The sequence below is a fragment of the Castor canadensis genome, chromosome 5 (assembly GCF_047511655.1).
Source record: "Castor canadensis chromosome 5, mCasCan1.hap1v2, whole genome shotgun sequence".
In the NCBI taxonomy this organism is placed as follows: Eukaryota; Metazoa; Chordata; class Mammalia; order Rodentia; family Castoridae; genus Castor; species Castor canadensis.
In genome coordinates this window covers 143012552-143039806 of record NC_133390.1, presented here as the reverse complement: position 1 = coordinate 143039806, position 27255 = coordinate 143012552, and the positions used below count along the sequence as shown (strand labels likewise).

The 27255-nt window shown below is 34.1% G+C and overlaps 1 protein-coding gene across 19 annotated transcripts in view; it reads left to right on the top strand.

The window, feature by feature from the left end:
- Positions 1 to 27255, top strand: part of Macrod2 (mono-ADP ribosylhydrolase 2) — a 2131419-nt gene that overhangs the window by 85860 nt on the left and 2018304 nt on the right. For 10 of the 19 annotated variants that reach the window (XM_074074314.1, XM_074074315.1, XM_074074313.1 and 7 more), the window contains exons 3-4: positions 6479 to 6586; positions 7893 to 7943. In XM_074074314.1, coding sequence (XP_073930415.1) covers positions 6479 to 6586; positions 7893 to 7943 — 159 coding nt within the window. Of the gene's footprint in view, positions 1 to 6478; positions 6587 to 7892; positions 7944 to 8046; positions 8081 to 8441; positions 8448 to 9194; positions 23696 to 24980; positions 27212 to 27255 lie in introns of those variants that run through there. The other 9 variants (XM_074074311.1, XM_074074326.1, XM_074074324.1 and 6 more) reach the window with 5 other exon arrangements.

Here is a 27255-nt window from a genome sequence, read left to right as displayed (position 1 = left end):
ACATTGACTTAGATATAAATGAATGTTTATGTCAATGAAATATTCCTAAAATTTGTAGAAATATAGAACTAACTCAAATGCTTTTTAAAGTTCACATGACTTTGGTACATCTTTGGTAAAAAAGATTAATTTGATATTGTTTGTTAATAAAAATGGACATGTCTTCTGAGTCATTAGCATTAAGTATAAAGTGAGCATATATTTTATTCTACCTTGCTTTACTAATGAAACTTATATATACTAGATCTTTTTTTTTTTTTTTTTGTGGTACAGGAGATTGAACTTGTTAGGCAAGCACTCTACCACTTGAGTCACCTGCCTGTCCCCCCCAGCAGTCCTTTTGCTTTTAGTTTGTTTTTCAGATAGGTCCTGGACCTAACTTTTCTTGGCTAAACTTCAACTGAAATAGCCTCCTGAATAGTTGGGATTATAGGCATGTGCCACCATTCTCTACTTTACTAGACTTTTAATGTTATAAAAATTATGGAAGCAGTCTAAAACCAAATGTACACAATTCAGTAAAAATTAAGTGCTGACCAGCTATTATCTCAGCAGTAAGACAAAAGACCATGCATTTAACTTTTTTAGGTTTTTGCACTTATACTTGTTTAACATGCATATGTTATAAAAACAGTTAACAAGAAAATAACTTGAGATGATGACTAGCTTTGTTTGATGTTACATGGCTGCCTAGAAATAGTATAAAAGTCTTTTAAACAACTTTCAACCATAGACCTATGGTATATTAAAGTAATAGATACTTATTAAAAATGTACATCATTAGTTGGGCATGGTGGTTCATATCTATAATCCCAGCACTCAGGAGGCTGAGGCAGGAGGATTGTAAATTTGAGGGTGGCCTGGGCTACTTAGCAAGCTCCAGGCCAGTCTGGGATACATAGTAAGTCTCTATCTTACCAATAATCCAAGCAAACTTTGTTGTTTAAACCCATTTTATGTCAGGTTTTCTTGGACTATTGAAAAGAATCAATAATGTTCTAATGTCTTGATTACAAGAGATTGTGAAACAAAATGAATTGGGTGGCTGGGTATAATCCCAGCATTTAGGACATCAGGGCAGGAGGATAATGAACTCTAGGTAGCCTGGGCAACATAGAGTTTGAGGCCACTCTGGGCTATGCAGGGAGACCCTGTCTCAAAACAAACAAACAAACAAACAAATAAACTCAAGAAGATAAGCAAAATCAATTAGAGTTTTCTCCTTGTTTAATCTCTCCAGAGCTCAGAAACTCTTATAGAGTATTCTTATTTTCATAGCAATACAATTATAAGTTCAGTGATAAATGCTTCTCCTTGTGATAGGTTATAAATTAGAAAATTAATTTATAATGCAGGCTTTGACTGGGATGTCATATTTGACAATGATGTTTTGAATTAGATATGTCCAGACACTTTAAAAACACTAAGGTTGCTGGGCATGGTGCCTCACCCCTGTAATTCCAGCTACTTGGGAGATGGAGATTAAAGAGGATCATAGTTTGAGGCCAGCTCAGGTAAAATTTATTGAGACTCCATCTCAACAAAAAAAGTTGGGTGTAGTGGCATACATCTATATCCCAAGCTATGCAGAGGCATAAGTAGGAGGATTCTGGTCCAGGCTGGCCCAGGCAAAAAACAAAAATAACTAAAACAAAAAAGGGCTGGGGGCATGACCCAAGTGGTAGAGCACCTGCCTAGCAAGAGTGAGGCCCTGACTTCAAACCCCAGTTCTGCCAAACCAAACCAAGCCAAGCCAAGCCAAGCCAAGCCAATCCAAGCCAAACCAAAGCAAACCAAACCAAACCATTAAAACAAACAAACAAACAAAACCCTACTAGGATTGACTTTATCAAGCCAGTGTTTACAAAGCTCTCTTGGAAAAATTGACCTGGTGCCTGGCTTGTAGGGGGTCCCAGCCATAATTAAAGGCAACTGACAGGTCCGGGAAATAGGACAGTTTTGGAACCTCAGGCTGGGAGGAGTTCAGTTAAATCTGTGAAAAATGTGGAAGTGGATTTTTTTAGCTTGGATTCTAAGCCTTGACAGTCCTTTACAAGTCAAATCTAAGACTCGATGAAAAATTCTAGCACAGCAAACTCAAAAGAGCCTAAGTGGTCAATTATCATTCTTTCATTCTTGCTGCAATTATGTATGAAGCCAAATCTAATGAGAGACTTATTCTATAAACAACAATCAAAAAGGGAGTGATTGTAGAGAAAGCATAAACCCTTGTGGGTTATTAAATTCTATCTAGTGTCTTGCTATGTTGCCGAGACTGGTCTAGAACTCCTGGGCTCAAGTGATCTTCCTCTCTCAGCCTCCTGATACCATACCTGTTTTTGTTTGTTTGTTTTTAAAGGTTGCTGCTATGTACCTGTAGACTAGACTGGTTCCTGCTGTCTTATACATTTTGTCAATTATTTTAGTTTCTTTCAATAGCTGGGTACTATTATCTAAACAATTTCCCCCCACCTTCCTGACTTGGCATTAATTGAGAATGAAAACCTTTCTTAGTCCTAGAAACTGAAGCTGGACAGCCTGATATAAAGTTGAGGAACTCACTACAATTCATCATTTGTGGGCAGTCTTTATGCCTGCTGGTGTTTGAACCATTTAGACAATTCACTGAAACACCCAGTACCACAACCATGTTCAGGCTACAAAAGATGCTTTGAGCTCAGTACTTAGAAATTATCTCAATTTGCTGTCCTCTGAACTCAGAAACTGAGTTTATAGTCTGTTTCAACCATTAATCTTTGTTTTTCTTTTTATTCTCATAGACATTTCCTTCATTCAATGCCTGATTGCTTGCACCATCCAGCAAGTATGCTGTACTACCAAGTCTCAATAGATGGTTCAGCTGGTACTTAATGAACAAAAGGCAACCCAACAAGAAATGGATTTATATTTTTCAAAGGAAAGAAGAATATCTTTTCTTCCAATGAACAAGAAGAGAGCCTGTGTTTTCATAGACTATCTTCTTAACCCAACTTTAGTCAGGTTCCTCTAAGCCCTTTTCTCATCTGGGCCCTTGCCAGTCTTGCATCACCCAGTTTTAGCAAGAATCTTATGTCAGTTTAGAGAGAATCCTCTTCTCACTATCTGACCACTCTCATATCTGGTCAAATTTCTCATCCTCTACTCTAGCAAAAAAGCTAGTGAGACCCCCATCTCAACCAGTAAGTTGGGTGGTGGTGCATGCCTGTCATCCCAGCTATGTGGGAGCCATAAATGGGAGGACAGCAGTCCAGGCCAAACCCGAGCAAAAAACTACAAGATACTGTTCCATAAATAACTAAAGCAAAAAGGGTGGAAGCATGGCTCAAGTAGTAGGGCAGTTGCCTAGCAAGCATAAGGCCTTGAGTTCAAACTGTAGTATGCTAACAAAACAAAAAAATTCCTTATTCCCCACCAGCCTCCAGGCAATATGTGATCTTCCTGTCTTGCCTTCAGAAGGAATCCTATTAAGTCTTTTTAACCAAAATCTCCCCTCCCCAAACTCCATGTTTCTTCTTAGTAGTTTTATATCTACTTAGCCCCATCTTGTTCCTTGGCTATATAAATCCGCACTTGTTCTTTTATTCAGAAACCAAGTTCTACACTGACCTGTTTTTCCCTATTGTAAAAGTTCTGAATAAAATAAGTTTTTATTGATTTAATTACTGTCTAGTTCTGCTTTTTTTTTTTATAATATCAATAGTATATAAAACTGGAAGAGTAATTACTACCATTTGATATATGCATTCTGATTGATATTTCAATGCTTAATTGGATAATCTAGTGATGCAAAATTTGAATCAATGCTTTGTGTACATGTATGATGTTTATGAGGGATAAATACTTGACAACTTTCTGTCCTGAAACTCTGGACATGGAAAAAGATACATTGGGATTAGTGCTGTTGAGAAGGAAGGCAGTGAGCATTGATAAGCAAATAGAGAGAAGACCTCTAAGTGGTAATTTACATTTTTGTAATCACAAACCATTGATGCTTAGAAGTATGCCGTCTGATTTTGAATTGTTGTTGAAGGAAATGCTTATGATTATTAGTACTGTCAAATTGCAGTCTTTAAGTATGTATATAACTTGGTATATTATGTGAGGAATTGGGCCAGCCTGTAATATAAGCCTAGCTATTGAGGAAAAAAGATTTAATATGCATTTTAAAAATAAGAGCTAAAGAGATGAAATATTTTATCATGATGCTGATAATTCTCATAAAGACTATTTTGAGTAGCTTACTTAATTGGCATGTGACAATATATTAAATATGTCAGAATGTTTGGTCCTTTTCTTTAGGCTTAAAAATCTCACTTTTTAAATTTGTAGATGAGAGATGAGGATTTTTCTTAACTGTGGTATAAGTGGTTTACACTTAATGCTTTCCAGTAGTTTTCCTTAATAACTTCTTTACTGTTAGAAAAACATGATTTGTTGTTACATATGTTTAAAAATCATAGCATTACAAATTAGTATTGCATACATACTGCTTCATAAGAAAATGAAATTTTTTAGACTCAAAAGCTGTTAGAGAATGCTTTAGAAATCTATTTATGCTGTTTCCCAAATAAAGTCAAACTTTCTGCTTTTATTTGTGAAATGCTTGCCACCTTAATGCCTGGTAGAGTTCTGAAACTCATGTTCAGTGAGGAGCCTTTGACAATTTCTAGTTTACAATGATCCAAATATTCAGAATTTTCTGAAAAGCCATCAAATATTTATTACAATCTAGCAGCCTTTAACTGAGAATTAGGATTTTCTAATATGGTATAAGACATTAGAATAGGTGATTGCATATGAAATTCAAGATCTTGCTGTCCTGAGTGTTTGTCATTGGTCCAGGCATTGACAATTTGGTAAGAGCATAAACAAAATATGGTCTCTTTAGAAGACAGGGAATAATGATAATAATATGTTGATATTTTATTCAAAATCACATTTGAAAAAATAAAACTATTGTGGTTCATATATGCTGAATGCAGATACTGAAACAATATTTGTCACTTTTGTAGTAAAAAGTAGTGTTTTTTGATAGCTTATAGTGGGGAGAAGCATTCTAAATGTGATGAACACATGTTAACTGTGAAGGAGTCTGTCTTTTACATACTAAAGCATTGAGAAAGTAAATTACTTATTCATGCTTATGCAGCTGTTAATTGGCAAAACTAGAATCTGAACAGTCTGGTAGTAAAGTCTGCTCTTAATTTAACCATTACCTGATAGAGGAAAGTAGTCCTCTTGGACTACTCAGGTGTCAACTCAACTATAGATGATTTCTACTTTAAGGTCTCCTAAAGGTTTTACTCCTTTGACACACAATTTTCCCATAGTACTCTCCTCATTATTGCTACCACCAGTCAATATTTTGATTAGAATCCTTTAAAGGAGAAAGAAGTGTCTGCTAAGAAGGGTACATTTGATAGACAGAGAAAAGGATCACTTTAATAGTTACAGATTATTTCCTTGGTCCTGGCTAATTTTTCCTTTGGTTATTGGGGCCCAAAGATAATTTAGGTATAGGTAACTTATAACCTATCACTTCTAATCTTCCAGATAACTGCATGCTCATTGAGAGCATCTTAGTAATTGAATAACATTATCTGCCCCCATGAAAGACTTGTCCAAATCATAAGTACTTTAAAAGCTTGATAAATTAGCTTTGCTAGAAGTATACTAAAATATATTTATGCATAACAATTTAGTACCTTTTAAAGCATTGATTTCATATATCTTTGTTTAATAGATTAATAGGTTTAATAGTTTACTTTGTCAGCATTGTTGTTTATAAAAAATAAAGGGCAATTCAAGTACATAGTATTGCACTAAAATATTTAAAAGTATATAAAGTTTTAGAATGTAATGTTTTTGATTTGTTTTTAAATACAACTTGCTGTCTATGTGCAGTGGGTAGATCAGTTTCTCATTTGTATCTAGCAGCACCCTCAAGAGTGAGAGCTTAAGAAAGGAGCAGTTTCATAAATTCAAGTATTCTTGAAAAGTCCCATCCTGAAGACAGCTTCTTAGAAGCTGCAAATAGCTGAGACTAATGTTTTTGTGCCCAAGTAAATATTTTTTGGAAGAAGTCTTCTAAGAAAGTGGAAAAAATAGACATAAACTCTTTCAATTTGAAAATCTATTTTTGCCTCTGTAGTTACACATCTATTTCTTCTCTCCTTGTGAATGAATAATTTCATCTTAAAATGGAAATTTTCATAATAAAATTAAAAGTAAATGTTAATTTTTTTATTAACCAATATAACTTGTCCAAATATATTAGATGCCCAATATATGCATGATAGTGTATTTGTATTGAAGAATACAAAATAGAGACTAAACCACACCTTTGGTACTTGTACACTTACTTCTACTTGTTCATAACAAAGTGTGACCCATATTGGTTCTTAGAGTTGTTTTGATTTAAATGATGTTGATTAAGTGATGTGTATTTCTATTAATATGTATCATTTTTTTGTTACAGAAGAAGGTGCTCAGGACATGTCACAAGTGAAGAAAAGTTTGAGTGAAAAGGTTTCTCTCTATAGAGGTGACATCACATTGTTAGAGGTAGATGCTATAGTCAATGCTGGTGAGTAGTTTATTTTCCTCTGATAGATTTGTTATTTGAATAGAAATTTCAAAATATTTTTTATAAACAAATATAAGTAATTTAGAAAAATAGCCTTTCTGGTATAGGAATGTCTTATGTATTTTATTTTTTGATTAAAACCATGCAGGATTTATTTTATGTATGTGCTGCCATTAGAGCGATAGGTGCTAAGTTGAGACTAGGGTACCAGACTACTGGAGAAATGACAAATTGTTGCAGAAAGTTCTGTATTAAAAACTTTAGCAGTTATATAATTGTTAGTTTCATGCTTGAGTTTATAATTGGCTAAAATAAATACATGTTCATCAAGTTTTTCTCCTGCTTACAATAGGTTGTAAAGAGATGATTGGACTATATTGCAAACAAGTTAAATATAAAGAAATTATTTCTGTGATTTCAAAACCTCAGTTACTTGTTTCATTTTCATTATGAAATACTTCATTTTAGCACTCATATTTTAGTGGTTTAAATAGAAGTGTAATTTTCCTATTTGGACATTGGGAAAAATATAATAGCATGTTGTTTATGATATTCTATATCTCCTACATATTTATTATATGGCTGTATATAAAAAAGACATTATAGTTGTGATTCTATAAAAATAAATATGAGAATAGTTAATGGCTTTAATTTGCATTTCATAAAGTTAAGCCCCCTTTGCAGGTTGGAAGTGTCAAAAACAAACCTAGATTTAGGTAAGGTGAAGTCTTTATCCCAAAAGACTATTAAAATAAGAAGAGGATGATTTCCATGGAGGGAAGAAGAATATTGCAACACACAGAACCATTTTGACCAGAAGATCTGTAATCATCTTAATGGTCAAACAGAAAAGAGTTTTACTTTTATAGGAGAGTGAAATAAGGCTAGAAAAAGTAGGTGTGGGGAATGGAATGAGGGGGGTGGCATGATTAGGTAATTGATCAAGGAATATTTTTTCCTGAGCTCTGCTGATTCCTGAAAGGAGCCATCAAAGAGGGTTGTTTACCTTTCATTGTTCAAGGATGGGCCAAAGTTCAGGGGTTTGGAGGAAGGAGAGAAGACGGACTACAGTTTGGTCAAGTCCATTTCACAGGCTTGACCAACTAGAATTGTAAATGGAAACAAACAGTTCAGATAATCATGTATGAGACAACAGAATGGGAATTGGGAGGGTTTGTATCTGACCTTGTCATAGGGGTCATTCATTAATTTTATGTAAGTTGTAAGGAAGAGCTGTTCTTTGCAGTAGGCCATTTGCCATAACACAAAAGAATGGGTATAATTCTTGACTTTCATTGTTTTCCAGGAGTACAGGGTTCAGGTGAAGTTCAATATTGTCTCAAAGTTCCCTCTGGTGGTGAGTAAATTCATACAGGATAGTAGAAATATGCCTTGGTATATGAATAGAAGAGTCTAAAATGAGAACTGGAACATCACTCAGCATATAGCACAGTTCTGAGAACCTAACAGGGAGGATAGAAGTCTAGTCATCTTGTTCTTCCTTCAGAATTGGGTATTAGTTGTTTGTAGGTGCTATGCCATAATCAGGGCTCACCTTTCTTTCTTTTCTTTCTTTCTTTTTTCTTTTTTTTTGATGCCTCTATACTTCATTTCTCCTTTGCTGATTCTGCTGCTTCTCTAAAATGTAAAATGCTCTTGAGAGAGGAGTCTTGGTCATTTAATCTATATCCAATATGGCTTACTCCCTTTGGATAGAATTTCATCTTTAAGTTACTTCCTAGGCTATAGCTCTTCCTTATATCTAGTCCCTACTTCCATTATCAAGATGTTTTCCTCTGATCTGTGAAGCCCCTGGTGAAGACAGACCCTAGGAAGTATCCTATGAACTTGTCAGTGCAGAGTTTTAGCCAGCTATCCCTGTAGTTAAGTTGTCAATGATTTATTATGCCCCAAATCCTATACATATGTGAGCTTTAATTGAAAAATATTTAAAAGGTCTTATAAATATCACACTACCTTTCAGTATGTTCTTGAAATTTCTAGCTATTGATCCTAGTTTCTCTTGACGACCACTCTCATGAATTTTCTTTCTTGTTATTAACACAACATTGAATTTGCCATGTTAGTACATGTAGCAGTAATAATGGTCTTTCTTAGGTTTTGTTAACTGTACTCTATTTTCCTCCTTGAAACATAGAGTGGTACCTTTTTTACCTTTTGTTTCACCTTAAAAATATTTGATATTGCATAGTTGTTAAGTTGAACTACATGCAATTGAATTTGTGGTACCTTTGACCAGTAGCATTTTCTTCACTGGGGACTTGATACAGGGAATCAATTTGGCTATGGTTTTAAAAATGATTTGTTTGATCAATAAACAAAAATATTTATTGGGTAATTTTTATTGAAATAAAGTGGTGCTAAACAGCAAAACATCTTTAACTATCCCATCACTATTTTTATATTTTTCATTTCATCTGTCCTTACCTGTATGTATAATTTTTCCATAGATGCCACATAGAGTACATGGGTAAGATGAATTAATCTGAAGATATTCTTTTACTCACTCCTCAAAACCATTTGGCACCTTTAATTTACCCCTCTGGCTGTGATGATCATAATTTGGCCATGTTGTACAAATCACAAGAACAGCCTCATCAGGAAGTTCCTGGGTAGATGGGAAAGAAATGCCAAATGTACAGGTAATGGCTCTATTCACAGCTTTCTGCTGTGCAGTTTGTTTGCCTGGTGTGGAAGGAGAGGCACAGCTGATAATTTTTCAGGTGAACAAGGCATCATGGCAGAAAATTCCAGATCCAGCTAGTAAGAGAGAGAGAGAGAGAGAGAGAGAGAGAGAGAGAGTCAGAGAGTCAGTGCTCTGGGTCAAGGTACCAAAGTAGCTCAATTGTCACTTTCTATTAGGCTTCCAAAATTCTCTTTCCATGACACATCAGTAAATTGAAGCATCTGATCTTTGTAGCAATGAATGGAATGATTTGATATTTTAAACTTCTTCCTAATAAAGTGCTTGTTAAATTTCCTTCAGTGTTACCCAGAATAAGCCTTCTATATATTCTTTCTAGGGATGTATGCATGTATGACAGATCTTAAGAAAACAGGTTTTAATAGGTGTTATGGTAAGCTACTGTCAGGCAAACCTGGGTTCCATTTCAAGTTCTCATACTTAGGGCTATTTTTTTGTTAAAACTTTTATTTTGAAATAAGTATAGAAAATTATAAAAAACAAAGAGTTCTACATACACTTGTGTAAGCTTTCCCACAATGTCGCATCATATAAACTATATATAATACTAAATCCAGGAAATTGATATTTATATATCTGTAATATGTAGATGACAGACTTAATTTTCACTATTTTAACCTGCATTTGTGTGTATATGAATTTGTATGGTTCTATGATGTTTTATCCCATGTCTATACATTCATGTAGCCACCACCATAATCCAGATCCAGAACTCTTCCATTATCATGAAGAACTCCCTCATGATAACCTGTTTGTATTTATAGCCATCTGTATGCCCCCATCCATGTTCTTTACCTCCATAGTTTTGTCATTTTAAGGATGTTGTATAATACTGCATTGAACATGGGAGTGCAGATATCCCTTTGATATATTGATTAAATTCCTTTGTATATACAACCCAGAAGTATGGTCAGTGAACCAAATTGCATTTCTAATTTTAGTTTTGTGAAGAATCTTCATACTATTTTCCATAATGGCTGTACTAATCGACATCACCACTAACAATGTATGAGTTTCCTTTTCTCTGCATCTTTGCCAATACGTGTTCTCTTTCTTCGTTTTAGTAAAACCCATCCTTACAAATGTGAGGTGACACTGTAATTTTAATTTGCGTTTCCCTAGTGATCAGTGAGGCTGAATATTTTTTCATATACCTGTAGACCATTTGTATGTCTTCTTTTGAGGAATGTCTCTTTAGGTCCTTTGTTCATGTTTTAAATTTTTATTTTATCAATTTTACACTTACTTACATGTGTATACATCATTTGGGGCATTTACGCCATCTACCACCCAATTCTGGGCAGAACCTGTTCTTACCTTTTTTCTCTGATTTTGTTGAAGAGAAAACATAAGAGATAATAAGAAAGACATGACGTTTTTGCTAGTTTGAGATAGCTATACAGAAAGATTCCTAGTGTTGTTACCTTGCATATGTGTATTACTACCCATATTGGTTCACCTCTGTCTCTGGTTTTGTTTTCTTGCCATTGATTTGTTTGATTTTTTTTTTTTTTTTGAGATAAATTCTCACTAGGTAGCCCATGCTGATCTCCAACTCATGATCCTCTTGCCTCAGCCTCCCAAGTGTTGAGATTATAGGTGTGTACCATCACACCTGGCAGATATTTTGGATATTAACAACTTATTATATGTATGGCTTATAAATATTTCTTCCTATTCCATAGGTTGTCTCTTCACTGTGTTGTTTCTTTTGCTTTGCAGAAGCTTTTTAGCTTCCTATTGGTCTGCTTTTGCTTTTGTTACCAAAAAAGTTGAAATCATAGAATTAGAGAGTAGAGTGATAGTAGAAGCTAGTGTTTGGTGATGGAGAGAAAGGAGGCAATGGGGAAATGTTGATCCAAAGCACAAAGTTTTAGATAGGCAGGACAAATAGATTTTGAGATCTATATAGGTCATATGATAAGTACATGTTTAGTTTTGGAAGAAACTGCTAAACTATTTTCTATAGTGGCTGTACTCTGTACTATTTTACAGTCTTATCAGCAATGTATAAGATACCAGTTTCTACACATCTTTGGGTAGCATTTGGTATTAGAATTATTTTTAAAAATTTAGTTCTGATAGGTATGTGTTGATATCTCATCATCATTTTAATTTGTATTTCCCAAAGTATTAACTAAATTGAATACTTTTCCATATACTTATTTGTAATATGTATCTCTTCTTAGGTAAAATATCTGTGACTTTTACCATTTTGTAATGGGTCTCAGGGCCATTTTAAGTTTTTGTAAAATTTGGGCATTCTTATTTTTTAAGTTTCTTTCATCAACCATATTTGATATGTATAAAAGCATGATGCAATGCACATTACACATAATTACTTAAGAGTTGGATGATAGTTGATTTCTTGCCTGGTGATATGTTTTGTAGACACTTGGGTAAATATTAATTTTGATTCTGTAGTTTTCATAGTTCAGAAATCCAATTTATTCTGGTCTCAAGCATTTTTCTGGGCTCTTGAGAAGTTCATTGGCACTGTGCTCATAATACTAATTATGAGTTGCCACTCTTACATCAGCTAGATTGGGCAAATTATTCAGCCCTTTAATCCTCAGTTGTTTGATCTGTAAAGTAAGGATAATGCCTGCGATGAAGATCAGAGAGATATTGTGAATAACATGTGAAAAGTATGTAGTGTAGTTCTGACACAGAATATGTACTTGCTATATTGTAGCTATCATATTCTTTAATATATGGCCACTGAGTGGATTTCATACCACTGCTTTCTTCACTGAGAGAACTCAGAATAGCAGAGGAGATGGAGAATTTCTTCCACGTTCATTAACATTTTGATTTTTCCATTATGCCAAACTAGTTTTTCAGTGAAAAACAGTGTCCAAGTCAGAGAAGTTGCTTTCTTCCTGAGCAGTTTTCAAAAATCACATATTTTAACCTGAATTTGTGTAATTGCTAATGTGTAATTGATACTGACTGTATGTACTTTAGGCTTGACCTTATTTTAGATAAAGTGTAATTGACTATGTAGCAGAGAGGTATATTAAAAAATGGAGTATTTGTATGTGACATTAAAATTCTAGTTAATGAAACAGTGTTTTTCTGTGAAAATATTCAGTATTTGCTATGAGTGAAATTCACAATTTTAAATTAATTACTTCATGGCAATGCTTGAAACCATTTGGATGCACATGCTTAGATCTTTAGGGTTAAACAAACAGGTATTTGAATATTGCCTAGGTAGAGAAGTAAGAAGTTTTCTCTTGATAAAAGAATCAGCAAAGATGTATTTAGTACTTACTGTAAGTCAAGAACTGGGTTAAGCAGTGCTGGTAAAAACAAGTAAGTAGGCAGTTGTTATGTAGCCAAATAAAATGCTTTATTAGAACATGTCCAAGGTGTCATGGATAAACAAAAGGAAAATAATTCAGGGAAGCAGGTGAGTGCATGATATACCTCAGAACCATGTGTCTGAGTGTGCATAGAGCAAATATAGACAGAGGTCAAATTATGAAGTACTTCAAGTGTCACCTTCAGAGGCTTAGTTTTTTTTCTTTTTTTTTTAATTGAAGGAAATGGGGAGTGTTTGAAGAATTTTTCAGAGGGAAAAGATGTATTATAGATATGTGCCAGCAATATCCCTCTGGGAACAGAGGGATATGATAACTTTTAGGGGCGACTAGAAGCAGAAGTGAAGTGATTTAGCTTTGTATTGAGTACTTCAGCTGAAATAAATCTGGATTTTCCCCTTCCAGATCACAGCTGTAGCTGTCATTAGTTCTTTTAACTGTGGGATGATTCTTAGATGACTCTGATTTGAGTTCATTTTGGTTTGGAGAATTTTCAGAGAGCCGGTCTGATCTGACTGGATTAGATCAGAAAAATGGAGTCAAACTGTAGCTGTCCTTTTAACAGTATTTCTTGAATTCCTAATCTGTAAACACCACATTTTACGATGCTGTTAATCTGGCTTCCACTAAACTGTTTCTATTAATGTCAGGATAACTTCTTTTTCTTGAAGCAGTGTGCCTTTTTGGTCTTTATTTTCTTCCTTCATCTTTAGTGTATAATACTGTTGGCTACTCCTTCTTATACATTAACTTTCTTTTAGCTTCACTAGCACATACTTGTCAGTCTCCTTTTTTTAGTTACACATCCTTGACCTTAAATGAAGGTCACATCATTTCTTACTTAAAGTATTGCAACAGACCTAAGCAGATATAAACATAAAGAAAAGTTAAGTTTAAAAAAACTTCTGTGGGTTTTGGCAAATTTTATTCGCAGTCTTTTGGAATGAGAGAGGATTAGTTTTTGTTTTGTTTTGTTTTTCCACAAAGAGATGGGCTAGGTTTAATGGAGAAGATAGGTTTGGATACAAATAGGTATGGTTCATTGTGTATAAAGTATGTGCCATGTATTCTCAGAGAATGCAAAAAGAGTTTGTAAATTAAATTTTCTTAATTTATTTTTTTTCATTATTATAATGATTAAATCGCAATTTAAAATTTTCAGGCCCTATAACTATGTTGTTTTACTCTTAAAAACACTCTTCATAGGTGGGTGTGGTGATGCATACCTATAATCCCATCTACTCAGGAGGAGGCAGAGTGGGAGGATCTTATCAGGCTTGGCAAAAAGCATTTGACCCTATCTGAAAAATAACTAAAGCAAAAAAGAGCTGATGGTGTGTATCAGGTGGTAGTAGAGTGCCTGCCTAGCAAGCTCAAAGTCCTGAGTTCAGATTCCAGTACTGTTCCTCCCCCAACAACAACAAAACCACTCTTTACATGTCTATAGAGTGGACAGGATTATTAGTTCTTTATGTTGTTTTCAGTGGAGGATATATTTAGTCCCTTGATTTAGCATAGTATTTCCTGAATTGTATTTTGAGAGGATAAGAATGCATTCTCAAATTTTCATCCTCCTGCTTTTCTCTTTTCTTGTCATGTATATTAAAACAAAACAAAACAAACAAACAACAAAAAAATTGCCCTGGGAAGTTGAATGCATTTGTAAGATTTCTGATGATTTTTTTTTTGAGAGGGTTCTTATATTTGCGTGATCACTTCTTTCTCTAAAATAGGCTTCTAGTATATTTCTTATGTTACCAGTTGCCTCCTTGTTTCTTGATAGTGCTGCCTTCTCTGTCAGGCTTCAGCTCACACATAGAACATAACTCTATTTCTCCTTTATTTCCCAAAGTACAAATAATTTTGTGGGCATCCTTTAGGTGTTATAATTTGGGATCACATCTTAATGTAGCACAAAGACCAAAGACTTTTGGTCTTTGCTAGATCCTGGGGAAAAATTCATCCATCTAATTTATAAGTCAGTATTTTGTCCTTAGAGATAATTTTACTTGTACCACAGACACAGAGAAGTATTTTGCAGTAGATTTGAGCTTTCATTTATTTGTAGATTGCAGGCTGTATAATAAAAAAGGATAACTCTTTGATTTAAAGATTAACATTTTCCAGTAAAATGATTTTTTGAAAGAAAAAATGCGAGCTGGTGGCTCATGCCTGTAATCCTAGCTACTCAGGAGGCAGAGCTCAGTAGGATCGTGGTTCAAAGCCAGCCCTCGCAAATAGTTTGAGAGACCTTATTTCGAAAAAACCCTTCACAAAAATGGACTAGGTGGAGTGGGTCAAGGTGTGGGCTCAGAGTTCAAGTCCCAGTACTGCAAAACAAAAAACAAAACAAAAACAACAATAACAACAAAAAACAGAAAGAAAGAAAGAAAAAGAAAAAGTGAGGAAGGTTGATTTTTAAAAAAATTTCAGATCTTCCAACCTCACACTCTATCATCCCAAGAAGAGGTACATTTACCTTGTGGTTAATCATAGAGGGCTTGGAGTCAGATCAATCTTGATTTTAAACATGCTTTCTCAATTTCCTGGCCACATAACCTTTAACTTTTCTAAACCTTTCGGGGTATTTTTTTTTGAGACAGGGTCTTTCTATGTAGCCCAGTCTGGCCTCAAACTCATAATTCTCCTACCAAGTGGTGGGATTATAGGTATATTCCACCACTCCCAGTGAACCTGTTTTTTCATCGGTAAAAAAGAGAAAATCCAAAGAGATAATGAAAATCAAGAGATAACAAAGTGCTTCACATCTACCTAATATACTCAGTTAATGGTAGTAGATTATGCTGCTTAGTTCTAATATTTAAAAAATGGTTTTGTATATGAATATTGCAAGACAGCATGAATATTTTCAAGTCTTATACACAGATAGACAGACATTTATCACACTAAAAGGGTTTATGTCCCACAACTTTAGCATTTACAGTATTTACTTGACTTACATCCAAGAAAAGTTGTCTAATTCTGAATCTGTATAATAAAATCTATGTTTCTATGATGTTGGTAATTTATATCAACCAATGGCCAATGGCAAGGAGTGGTTTTAATTTACTTTAGTGACAAGTGTTTTCCTGCTTTAGTAGTGAATATCATAATTATGTCAGAAATTGAGTAATAACATATGACCAAATAGATAACTATGTAATGACTGGATATAATTTAATTAGGAAATATTGATGTAGAATTTCTGAATTTATATAGGCAAATCAGGGAGTGGTGGAAGAACTTTTACTTTATAGAACTTTCATTTTTCACCATTATTTGCTTAAATGTTATTTCCATGTACTTACTCAATAAAATTGAAATAAGGGATATTATAATTTTGAAATTAAAATTTTGAAATCAGAATTTAAATCACTGGGAAAATAATGTACATTTACTCTCTAAAATATTTTATGCCAGGATTGACAACTACTTGATTCAATATGAAAGTTCATCTATACTAGAAAAGCAGTGAGGTTGTATTTAATGTGTTTTTCATTGACTTTTTGTGTTATATATTTCTTCTATTTATGGAGCAGAAAAATATACAAGAAAGTGTACAGCAATATTTTTCACAAATGGTTATACCTGTGTGATAGTATACAAATGAAAAGGAAGAACATTACCAGTGCTACAGAAGTTCTTTTGGTATTCCCTAAAATCCTGTAGTGAATATAGGACAGTGTCACTATCCTGACTTCTAGCAGCATAGATTACTTTTATACTTTGCATTAATTTTGTACTTTGTATAAATAGTATATAGTATATACTCTACTATTTGTCTTTTTTATTATTATGCTTATAAGATTCTTTTTGTTGTTATTGTTGGAACTGGGGTTTAAACTCATGGCCTTCTGCTTGCTAGGCAAGCACTATACCATTTGAGCCACATCATGTTTACAAAATTGATTAATACATATTGTTGGTGATAGGTGTAGATGATTCATTGTTATGTACTTATGTGAATATGTCATTATGTGAATATGTCACAATTTATACATTCAATCTACTGTTGAGCATTTAGATATTTTCTAATTTGTGTCTATTAGTACTGCAATGACTATTCTAACACATTTGTATGTGGAAGAGAATGTATGTATATACAATATATATATTCTTCAAATAGATATCTATATATTAAATTGATATATAATAGGATATATACATGTTTAGTCTTAGTAGATACTGCCAAGTGATTTTTCAAAGTGGATGTATAACTTTATACTTCCACTTAAATTTTCATGAAGTATAAATCCATTAAACTTTAGAAATTCAGAGGAACTTTCTGATTTTTTTAAAAATTAACTTTGTGTTTGATGAAGAGTACCTTTTAGGAAATGAATTCTTATACACTTAAAATAAGAGTCAACACTTGATATTTCAGTAAGAACAATATTCTTATTTCTAACTCAAATTTGTCACTTTTGATTGCCAGGCATTTATTAAGTTTGGTGTTATATGCAGAAAGATTTGACTGTTTTGATAAGAAAGGAAAGTTGGTAATTATTTTGACATTCTTTTCTAGTTTTGCTTTCTAGTTACAGGAACACCAAATGTTTGCCTTAGAAATATTTTATTCTGACAACTTTTTTGCCCTCATGTGTATGTATGGCTAAGAATTCCTACAAGTTTATGGCTTCATAATTTGAGGACAGTATTTCTATATATTTAACATCTTTAGTTTAGGATGTCAGTTTTTTAGGTAGTCAACTTTAGAACAAGAATCTCTATTGTTAATCTTCTTCATAGTTCCCTGTATGCCAGGCAATGTTTAGCACTATTTTTTAATCTATCAAAGAAGGCACAGTACAGTATGTGGGGTATTTGTTCTTTAAAAAGGTAACACCTTTTTCTCTACTCATTTCAGTTTTGCAACTTTGAGGAAGGAAATTTATGGATTCAAATATCTACACGCTCTTTTGACCTTGAGCTGCAATACAACTTGCTTTGTTAAGTTTTAATTTTATGATACACCACAACTCTGTCATGTTCAAAATTAAACTTCAGAGTATAGGTACATTTTTCCCCACTGTGGTTATGACCAGAATAAGTTATCGGAGAATTATGTTTAAATGAATATATAAGTATAGGAAAGTTGACTAGGCTAGTTACATCTTCCCACACAAACAGCTTGTTAATGTGCAATCAGTCACTGGAGTTGCCATGAACTTGGAGCTTAATGAACAGGTGGAGAGAGAGGATGAATCTCAACCCAAAATGAATCTGACAGCTTATGAGGCAATTTCACTGATCTCTAATCCATTTTGTTTGGCAACTTAATTTATCACACAGTTAGAGTTTTAATCCCATGGGTTTCCAGGTAGAAATTAATTTGGAAACATGTCTAGCATTACTGGGTTGAAGAGACCATCTTAAGCTTTGTAAGGACTTTGAAATAAGTTATTTTAAATATATAATATAATTTTTCCTATGATTTCATTTGTATTTATCTAATTCCTCTTTGAAAATATTTGGATGGTGCTAGTATTTGATGGTATAATTATGACATTGAACTAAGTTTCATTTGTTCATGTAAGAAACTTTCTAAATTAAATGGTTAACTTTAATTCATTGGTGAAGTAACTATAAAATATGTTAGATAATCTTGTGGGTATAATTTTATCTTTAGATATAGAAAAATTACTGGTCTTGAACATGTTTTATAGCATCCATAGCAAGAAATAATGAACATAAGAAATTATTTCTTTAAAGCTCATAACTTTACATCTCTGAGTGCTTACAAACTTTTACTTAGGCTCATTATTTTACTTTAAAAGTATCTATTTAAGCAATATTCCTTGACAGTAAGGCAGACATGTAATCTGCTTCTCACACCTTACACTGACTTTGCTTGGATTTCACAAGGATGAGCTTCATGAAATAGACTTGAACGAGGACCTGGCTATGAAGATTTCTGAACTTTAAAATAACTTCAAAACTAGAAACACATTTTCTTCACTTTTTAAAAGACTTGATTTACGGTGCAAAGAAAGTTAAAATGAATATTGATCCTAGAAAAGCAAATGTGTCCTGTAAAAAAAATGACAACAAAAGAACACAATAGAAAATGATAGAGTGATTGATTGTCCGAAGTCTAGAGCTGGTACCTCCCCATTGTGTGTCATCTTCACTCAGTATCTGTAGTTCTGAGAGGGTGTTGGGGATGAAGAGTTAGAGGAGATTAGTTGCACTTTGACATTATAAAATGAACTGTTACACTTTATAAGAAGATTGAGGAAGGCTGATAACAAATCATTTCTAAGAAGGAATTTGAGAAATGAGGAATGGGGCACAAGATCAATAAGATCTATGACATAACTCCAGGAAAGGACACCAGAGAATTTTTTATAATTTCTCAAACCCTGAAGCACCTTCAAAAAGAATTTAAGTCAGTGAAAAATAATCAAGATGACAGAAAAGCACAAAGTAGCATAATGCTGTCATTGATCGGATATATCAGACAAATTGTGGCTATCATTCTTATGACCATCCTTATTAAAGTAATATCTTCATAACCTAGAGGGGCTCAGTATTGAATTAACCTGGCATCCTTCCCAAATCCCCTCTCTGACTCTTTGGCATTCTCCCCTGGAATGTGGTACCAATTTGCAACCTTGCTATTTTAGAAACAGTTTCATTTTTACCTTTAAAGGATAGTGGTCACTGAGTCAAGTATAAGCCCTTGGGAATCAAATCAAAAGAAAAAAATCTGTAGGGCATTGTTTGAATTTCTTCTTTCCACAAGAGCAACAGTTGTGTCAAACTTTAGTGGGTATCAGAATCACCTCAAAGCTGCTGCTGCTGCTGTTGATGACAATGACGATATAATAGTAAGAAAAGGGAGAAATCCCCAAATGGAAGAATGTGCCTTATACCATTTCTGATTTACTAAACTACTGACTATAACTTCTTAGTAATTGATAAGGTTCCCCACTTATTATGTTACTGGAGGATCTTAAAACTCCCACTAAGATGCCATTTAGTGAAATACGAGGATCATATAACAAAAGAAATTTTCAGGATGAATTTATGTTCCAGGAGAAAGACAGAGATCTTGTCTGGCCTTTTCTTTTCTCTTTTGATTAACTTTTCGCTCTTCAAGTAGCTTTCAGCTCAGAAAGAGACACTTTCTAATCTAAAAATGATTTTGGTGGTTGATAGAGGCAGTTTCATTGGAGAAACTGATACAGCTGGTAGGCTTGAGGTGGTGAACTATTCTACTCATTCCATCAAAATGAGGCCTCCACCCTAGAGTATTTTGGTTTTTTTTTTCTAGCTATTATTAAAAAGCAGTTACCAGATGATATATTAATCTTACTATGGTGATTTTTCATATCAAGAGCTTTCTGAGGACAGGGGCTGTGTTATCTGTGTATCTCCAATGCCTTGAATCATGCCTGACTGCTCAAGAGATATTTGTGGAATTAGTGAATGATTAAGTTATTTCCTATAATCAGAAATTTAGTTAGAATGGCACTAAACAGAATCACACATAGAGGATTTTCTTCTTTCTATCAGTTTAGTAGGGCTTCTTCAACTGGAATATATATTTATGCATGCATAGCTTTTTCATTTCTAGGGATGGTATAGTTAGGTTAAGGAGTATTAACATGTTTATAGCTCTTGTCAAGTTATTTTCCAAAAGCTTCTGTTCCCTCATATGTGCATTATTTGCCCATGTCACTTACTTACTTACATGTGGTAACTTAAAGAATATTTTTTCACCAAGCTGTATAATCTCCTTTTATAATCATGGTAGGCAGAATTTCTAAGATGCTCCTTAATATTTCCTATACCCATCTCTCTGTATACAGGCTCCTAGAAATGTCTGGGACAATGAATTTGATGGTCTGCTTCCTAAGTGCTGGCATTATAGATATGCACCACCATGCCTGATAAAGTTTTGCTTTTTTATATAATTGAATCCATGGAGCTTTTTCTTGATTTCTAGTATTTCTTTAGATTTTAGAAGGCAATAGACGGTGTGGACTTAGAGGATTTGAGTGTGAATGTCAAATGATGAATTTGTTAGGCTTTGTCATTGACATCCTCTCTGAATAGTAGTTTGTAACATTTCAACCTGAACATTGACTTTCTCCATTGCTGCTTAGCTAAAGAGAGATAGAAAGAAATCTTCCTTTGGAAAAATGTTAGGATTTCTGGCTCAATTAAGCACTCCATTTGATGTTTAAATGAACCTTTAAATTATATTTAAAATTATATTACTATATTACTAGAAACCATATTTGTATTATATTATATAAAGTTATATTATTGAAATTGTATTTCGACATGCTATTTCAGTGGGGGCTAACAATGGAAGACAGCAGCCTAGAACTATGCGATTAGTCCTTTTTTTCACCATAATTCTTTGCATATAAAACCGCCAGCCTTTCCATTTTTATTCTGCTCTTCTTCCAAATCTCTGAATGGCCCAGATCTAGCTTATTGACTGTTATTGTTAGTGTTCTGATGCAGGATGGGGCTTCTATAAAAGGATGAGTTTTCAGTTTTCTTCCATGAGTCCAGTATCAAGCTCAAAATCATGGTTATAAATGACAACTTGATGATGGTGATTTTAACATCTGTCCATGTTATTGATCATTGTTGATGCTTCAGGTATTTCTGTAACATTCCTAGATTGATGTTAAAAAACCTCCCAAACAAGTTAATCCATATAATCATGGATCATCTGTTCTTTCAACATACAAAAGTTAAAGACATGTGCAGGCCTTGTTAGTTTTTGCCTTAAATCACCTATGCTAAGAAAATCTTTAGTGCTAAAAAGGAAAGTGCATATATTTATTTATCTTGCTTGACTTAATAGGGAGGCTAGGATTTTATATAGGCAGAAGCTAGTAGTTACACTGAATTTAAAACAGTATTTTGATTTTTATAATATAAATATGTGATAATTTGTAAAATATAGTATCATTTCTATTACAGCTTAATATAAACTTTGAGAAATGGAAATGAGAATACTGTAATTATGATCTTATCAGGAGCACATAGCCATTATATATAAATTAGAAAGTTAGGAAGTGATTCTGTCATATAGTATCATATAATTTTAAAGAATGAAAGGAACTAAAAGATAATCCATGCCAGGTGCTTCATATTACAGATGGGGAAATTGAGTCCCAGAGATAGGAAGTATCATGCTCAAGGACAGCAAGGATGTATGTGGTAGAACCATGAGTAGTACTCAGACCTCCTGATACTTCTGTTCTTCTGGATTCTATTCTATCTACTGCTTATCATACTTAATAATTCAGTAGTAACTTGACATGTACTTCAAGATATGAAATTGATATCATATCAATTGTAGAAAACATTGTGTTTTCTACAATATGAAAACAATATGTTTTCTCTTAAAATATTCAGTGAACCTTCTATCTTTTGAAATATTTGATTGGATAAAATATGGATGGTAACTGAAACCTCTGGCTGCAGCATTATAGTTTGGCTCAGTTGAATTTCTGTAAAATTTTGTATTATATCACCACTGAGTAATTTTGATTTGTCCCCTGTTTAGAGAAAGGAAACACTTCTGAAAGTGTTTTCTTCTACTAACCCCTGACTGCTTTCCTTCCTTCTTCTGGGAATCGAACCTAGGGCTTTGCCCCTGCTAGGCAGGCATTCTACCATTGAGCTGCATCCCCAGCCTCACTGACTGCTCTTCTGCTGATCTCTTTTTTCTTGAAATGATAAAACAGAGAGGCATTGCTATGTCTTTTAATAAATGTATTGATTTGATCTCTTATGTATATAAAAACATCTTAGCTGTTAAATTGCTCTATTAATTTTATGCCTTAAGAATATGTGTCTTTTAAAACTTCTTTTATATTGAAAAATCTGTAACTGGTGTGTAAGTTACTTCGATTACTGCCTGTTTTAAAGTTGGCTTTTTAATTTAGAGACATTAACAAACCTTTTTTCCTTATTTCTTCCTGCTTTATAAAAGGCTTACCTTCTTTACTTTTATAGGCTACCAATAATACTATGTAGGTCTTCTTGGGAAACAGTCTTCTGTTACTGGTAAAGGTTCAAGCCCTGTTGATTTTGCCTACTTTCAGAAATTGTTTTGAAAAATAATATTCGTACTTGCAACTATTCCAGTACCTGGGTTTGAGTCTTCTCTTATTCTTTCACTTAATTGCCCAGAAAAGTAACATAACTGTTCTCTGAATCTCTGTTCCCTTATCTTTAAAATGGAGATAATAAGAGTCTTAGAGTCATTGTTTAGGTCAAATAAAACAAAGCATGCATCCCTAGAAAAATTTTCAGTGCTCATAAATAGTAGTTGTGAAAATACTGTACCTAGGATGAAAACACAGAAAAGTATTCTGAAAAATTACTTTTTCTCTTCTCTTTTTAAATTAGCATACATTAATAGTACAAGGGGAGTTTCATTGTGATAATTCCATAGAAGTATACAAAGTACTTTGAACAAGTTCACCCCCTTTATTGTATTCCATTAACTCTCTTCTCTCCTCCTTTTTTAAACAGTACTGGGCTTCACTATTCTTTGATCCTCTTCACCACCTCCAGTTTCCTTTCCTTTCACTCTCCTGCTGATCCCCTCAGATAGTCCCTCTTTTACACTCATGTCCTATTATTAATATCATTGTCACCATCATTTTAGGTATAGATTCCATAATATGAGCAATAATATGTGATATTTGGTCCTGAGTTGAAGCTCCAGTAACACCAAAAACAAACAAAAAAGCCACATGCTAGTGATTCACATCTGTAATCCTAGCTACTTGGGAGGTTGAGATTGGGAGAATTGAGGTTCGAGGCCAACCCAGGCAAATAGTTCTCAAGACTCCATTTCTAAAATAACTGGAGCAAAATGGACTGGAGGTGTGGCTCAAGTAGTAGAATGCCTCCTTTGTGAGTGTCTGCTTTGTAAGCACAAAGCTCTGAGTTCAACCTACAGTCCCACAAAAAAAATGTTAATAATTTTGAGCTTGGTTTGTTTTGCCCAGTATGATGATCTCCAGTTCTATTCATTTTCTGTAAATGACATAATTTCTTTCTTTTTTATAGCTGAATAATACTCCATTGTATATATATATATATATATATATATATATATATATATATATATACCACATTTTCTACACTTGATCTTAGCTAGAAAACTGAAAAAGTCTAGTACTGGGGGTTGGACTCAGGGCTTGGCGCTTGCTAGGCAGGCTCTATGGATTGAGCCACACCTGCAGCCCCCACATTTTCTTTACCCATTCATTGGTTGATGGGCAGGGCTGATGCCACTGTTTGGCTCTTGTGAATAGTAATGCAGTAAACGTCAATATGCAGGACCCTGTCTTGTATGTTGATTTATACTACTTCAGATATATGTCCAAGAGCAGGTTGAGAAACAAAACGGTATGTCTGTGATTAGTAGTGGTAAAATTCCCCTCAAAATTCCCTAGAGGTATTTAAAATATATCTTTCTTTCCCCCAGATAGCTTTAGCTTTTTCCTTTATTGTTTCTTCCTTTTTTTTTTTTTCGTGGTCCTGAGGTTTGAACTCAGGTCTCACACTTACTAGGCAGATGCTCTTACCTCTTGAGTACTCCATGAGCCCAATTGTTTCTGTTAATTAATATGTAATTTTTGAAAAAAAGAGATATGTGTTAGTGGCAGTGGTATTTTTGCCATCTTTTTGTCTTGAACCATATTTTCTTTGCTCCAGAAACCAAATGACAATCTCCAAAGGATGATTTGTTTCTACTATTTGTATAAATGGAGCATAAACTGCATCTGATGCCTGTTGCTTACATAACATTGTAGAGGAAATGTGACCAAGATATAAAATTTTATTGAATGTTTCTTGGAATTGGTGTCAAGCTATTTTTTATTTCATTGTTTTGGATGCTTAATTGAGTTGAAACTTCATTATTTCATCCCATGGCTTAGGCCACTTTCAGAAGGAATATAATGCAAACTACTTCTTATTCAATTACTTGTCCATTAAGACCAGGCATCCACTAGAGACTTAATGAGTTAATGTGTTCCTCATTCACCTTCCATGTCCTATATTTCTTCATTAGCTAGATTGACTAATTAAAATAACCCTAGTATTATCCTTGTTCCTAGTATACATTTTCTTATATTTAAAAATCTAATCACATAACTTGATAAAATTGTTAGAAACTTCATGTGTGAATCCTAGAACTGAAATGTCGGATGTGTGTATGATTGCAACATAACCAATCACAATTTGATACTATTTTATACTTGCTCAAGTGATTATAATAAAAAAGGGTAGTGGTGGTAGAATAGCAACTATTAATGAGGATGTTAAGATACTGGAACCCTTCTTTATTCTGTAGGAATGTAAAGTGGCGAAGGTGCTGTAGAAGACGTTTTGGGATTTACTCCAAAAGTTAAACATGGAATTACCCATGGAATGAACCAGCAGTTCCATTCCAGGTATAGATCCAAGAGAACTGAAAACATGTCCACACAAAAGCTTATATATGTTCACAGTGGCATTATTCAAAATAGCTGAAAAGTAGAAAAAACTCAAATGTCCATTGACTTAGGAATGGATAAACAAAATGTGGTTTATCCATACAATGAAATATTCAGGGATATAGAGGAATGGAGCACTAAGATATGCTACAATATGGGTGAATTTCACAAGCATTCTAAGTGAAAGAAGCCAGACAGAAAGGGCTGCATATCACATTATTTCATTTATGTGAACTACCCAAAACAGATAATGGAGTCAGAAAGCAGAAGGGTAGTAACTAAGTGATGGGGGTGCATGCTGGTTGAAGGATATTAGATTTTTCTTTTGGGACAAGAAAATGGTTTGAATCTAGGTAGAGGTGGTGGTCATATCACATTATGAATGTACTAAATGCCATCAAACTTTTCACTTGAAAAAGGTTGGTTTTATGTTATGTAAGTTCATCTTAATAAGATAATAACCAATTTCACAGATTAGTGTGAATTTAAGTAAACTTCTTAACATATTGGTAGTCATTTGTTCCCTTTAGTCTTGTTGTGTAATTCTTGCATAATTTCAGGTTTAGTTTCTTGAGGTGGCATTGCTTTTTTTTTTGGTACTGGGGGTTGAACCCAGGGTCTTGCTCATGCTAGGCAAGTGCTCTATGTGCCTAGCCTTTTTGTCTTAATTTTTTTTTGTGACAGGGTCTCTCCACTACCTTTGCCTGGACTGGCCTCTATCTTGTGATCCTCCTGCCTCAGCCTCCTAAGTAGCTGGGATTACAGATGTGTACCATCACTCTTGGCAGGGTCATGTGGCTTTTTAAATTCATCATTTTTGAGCAGGCATGGTGATGCACACCTGTAACCCCCCCCAGCACTAGGGAGGCTGAGGTAGGAGGACTAAAAGTTCCAGACCAGTGTGGGCTACTTAATGTGACCCTGTCTCAAAAGAAAAAATTCATCGTGTTTGATCATTTTTCCAATGCAAAAAAAAATTTTTCATTAAAGATAAACAAAAAGCAGAGAATGAAAATTACATTAGTTGCACCATTTAGAAAGAACAATTTGTAATATTTTTTCTTTGTGGGACTAGCATTTGAACTCAGGGCTTCCTGGTTGCAAAGCAGGTTTTCACAGAGCAGGCTCTTTACCACTTGAGCCACACCTCCAATCCATTTTGCTCTGGTTATTTTGAAGATGGGGTCTTGTGAACTATTTGCCTGGAGATTGGCTTCCAACCATGATCTTCTCAATCTTAGCCTCTCAAGTTGCTAGGATTATAGGCATGAGTCATCAGCACCTGGTTTTTAAAAATTTAATTTTGTTTTAAATTGTTTTTCATGCTAGTGGGCTTGAACTCAGGGACTTGTGCTTGCTAGGCCAGTGCTTTGCCCCATCCCTAACAATTAACATTTCCTTGTATGCATTTCTGTGGTCTTTACAGAGGGTAATGTGTGTACATTGACTCCATACATGCACATGTTTATGAAACAGGACATTTTGAACATAGTGTTCATAGCATACACTGAACACTATGCATTAGATAATAATTTGGACTGTTTTCTCTTCAGGTTCAATATTTCTTATCCAAAGTGCTTGGAACCAGAAGTGTTTCAGATTTTAGAGCTTTGTTTTTGAAATATTTTCATATACTTCACCAGTTAAGCATCCCTATTCTCAAAAATCTGAAATTCATAATGCTCCAAAATCCAATTTCAGGCTTTTGGATTATGGATTCTCAACCTGTAGTTTTATAGGTATATTCTGTGTAACTCTTCTTAAATGTCTCTGTTGTTTTCTTTTTAAACTAGCAGCAAAATAGCATAATAGTGCTGCTGTTGACACTCCTCTCCTCAGCAGCAGCAGATCTCACATTCAAATCTAATTTTTCTTGAAATTTATTGATCGTGTTTGACAATGGAACTAAACTAAATTCATACCTTGCTCATTCTTCTGTGACACATTCACTTAAACCAGCAGCTCCCAGCTCCGCAATTTTCTTTTGGTACTGGGGTTTAAACTCATGGCCTCATGTGTGCTAGGCAGGCACTGTACCATTTGAGCCACTCCACCAGCCCAAACTCAATAGAAGAACCTTGAATTTCGGCTATGTGGGATTTGCCAATCTCCCAAATCAAGTATACAGAAAAT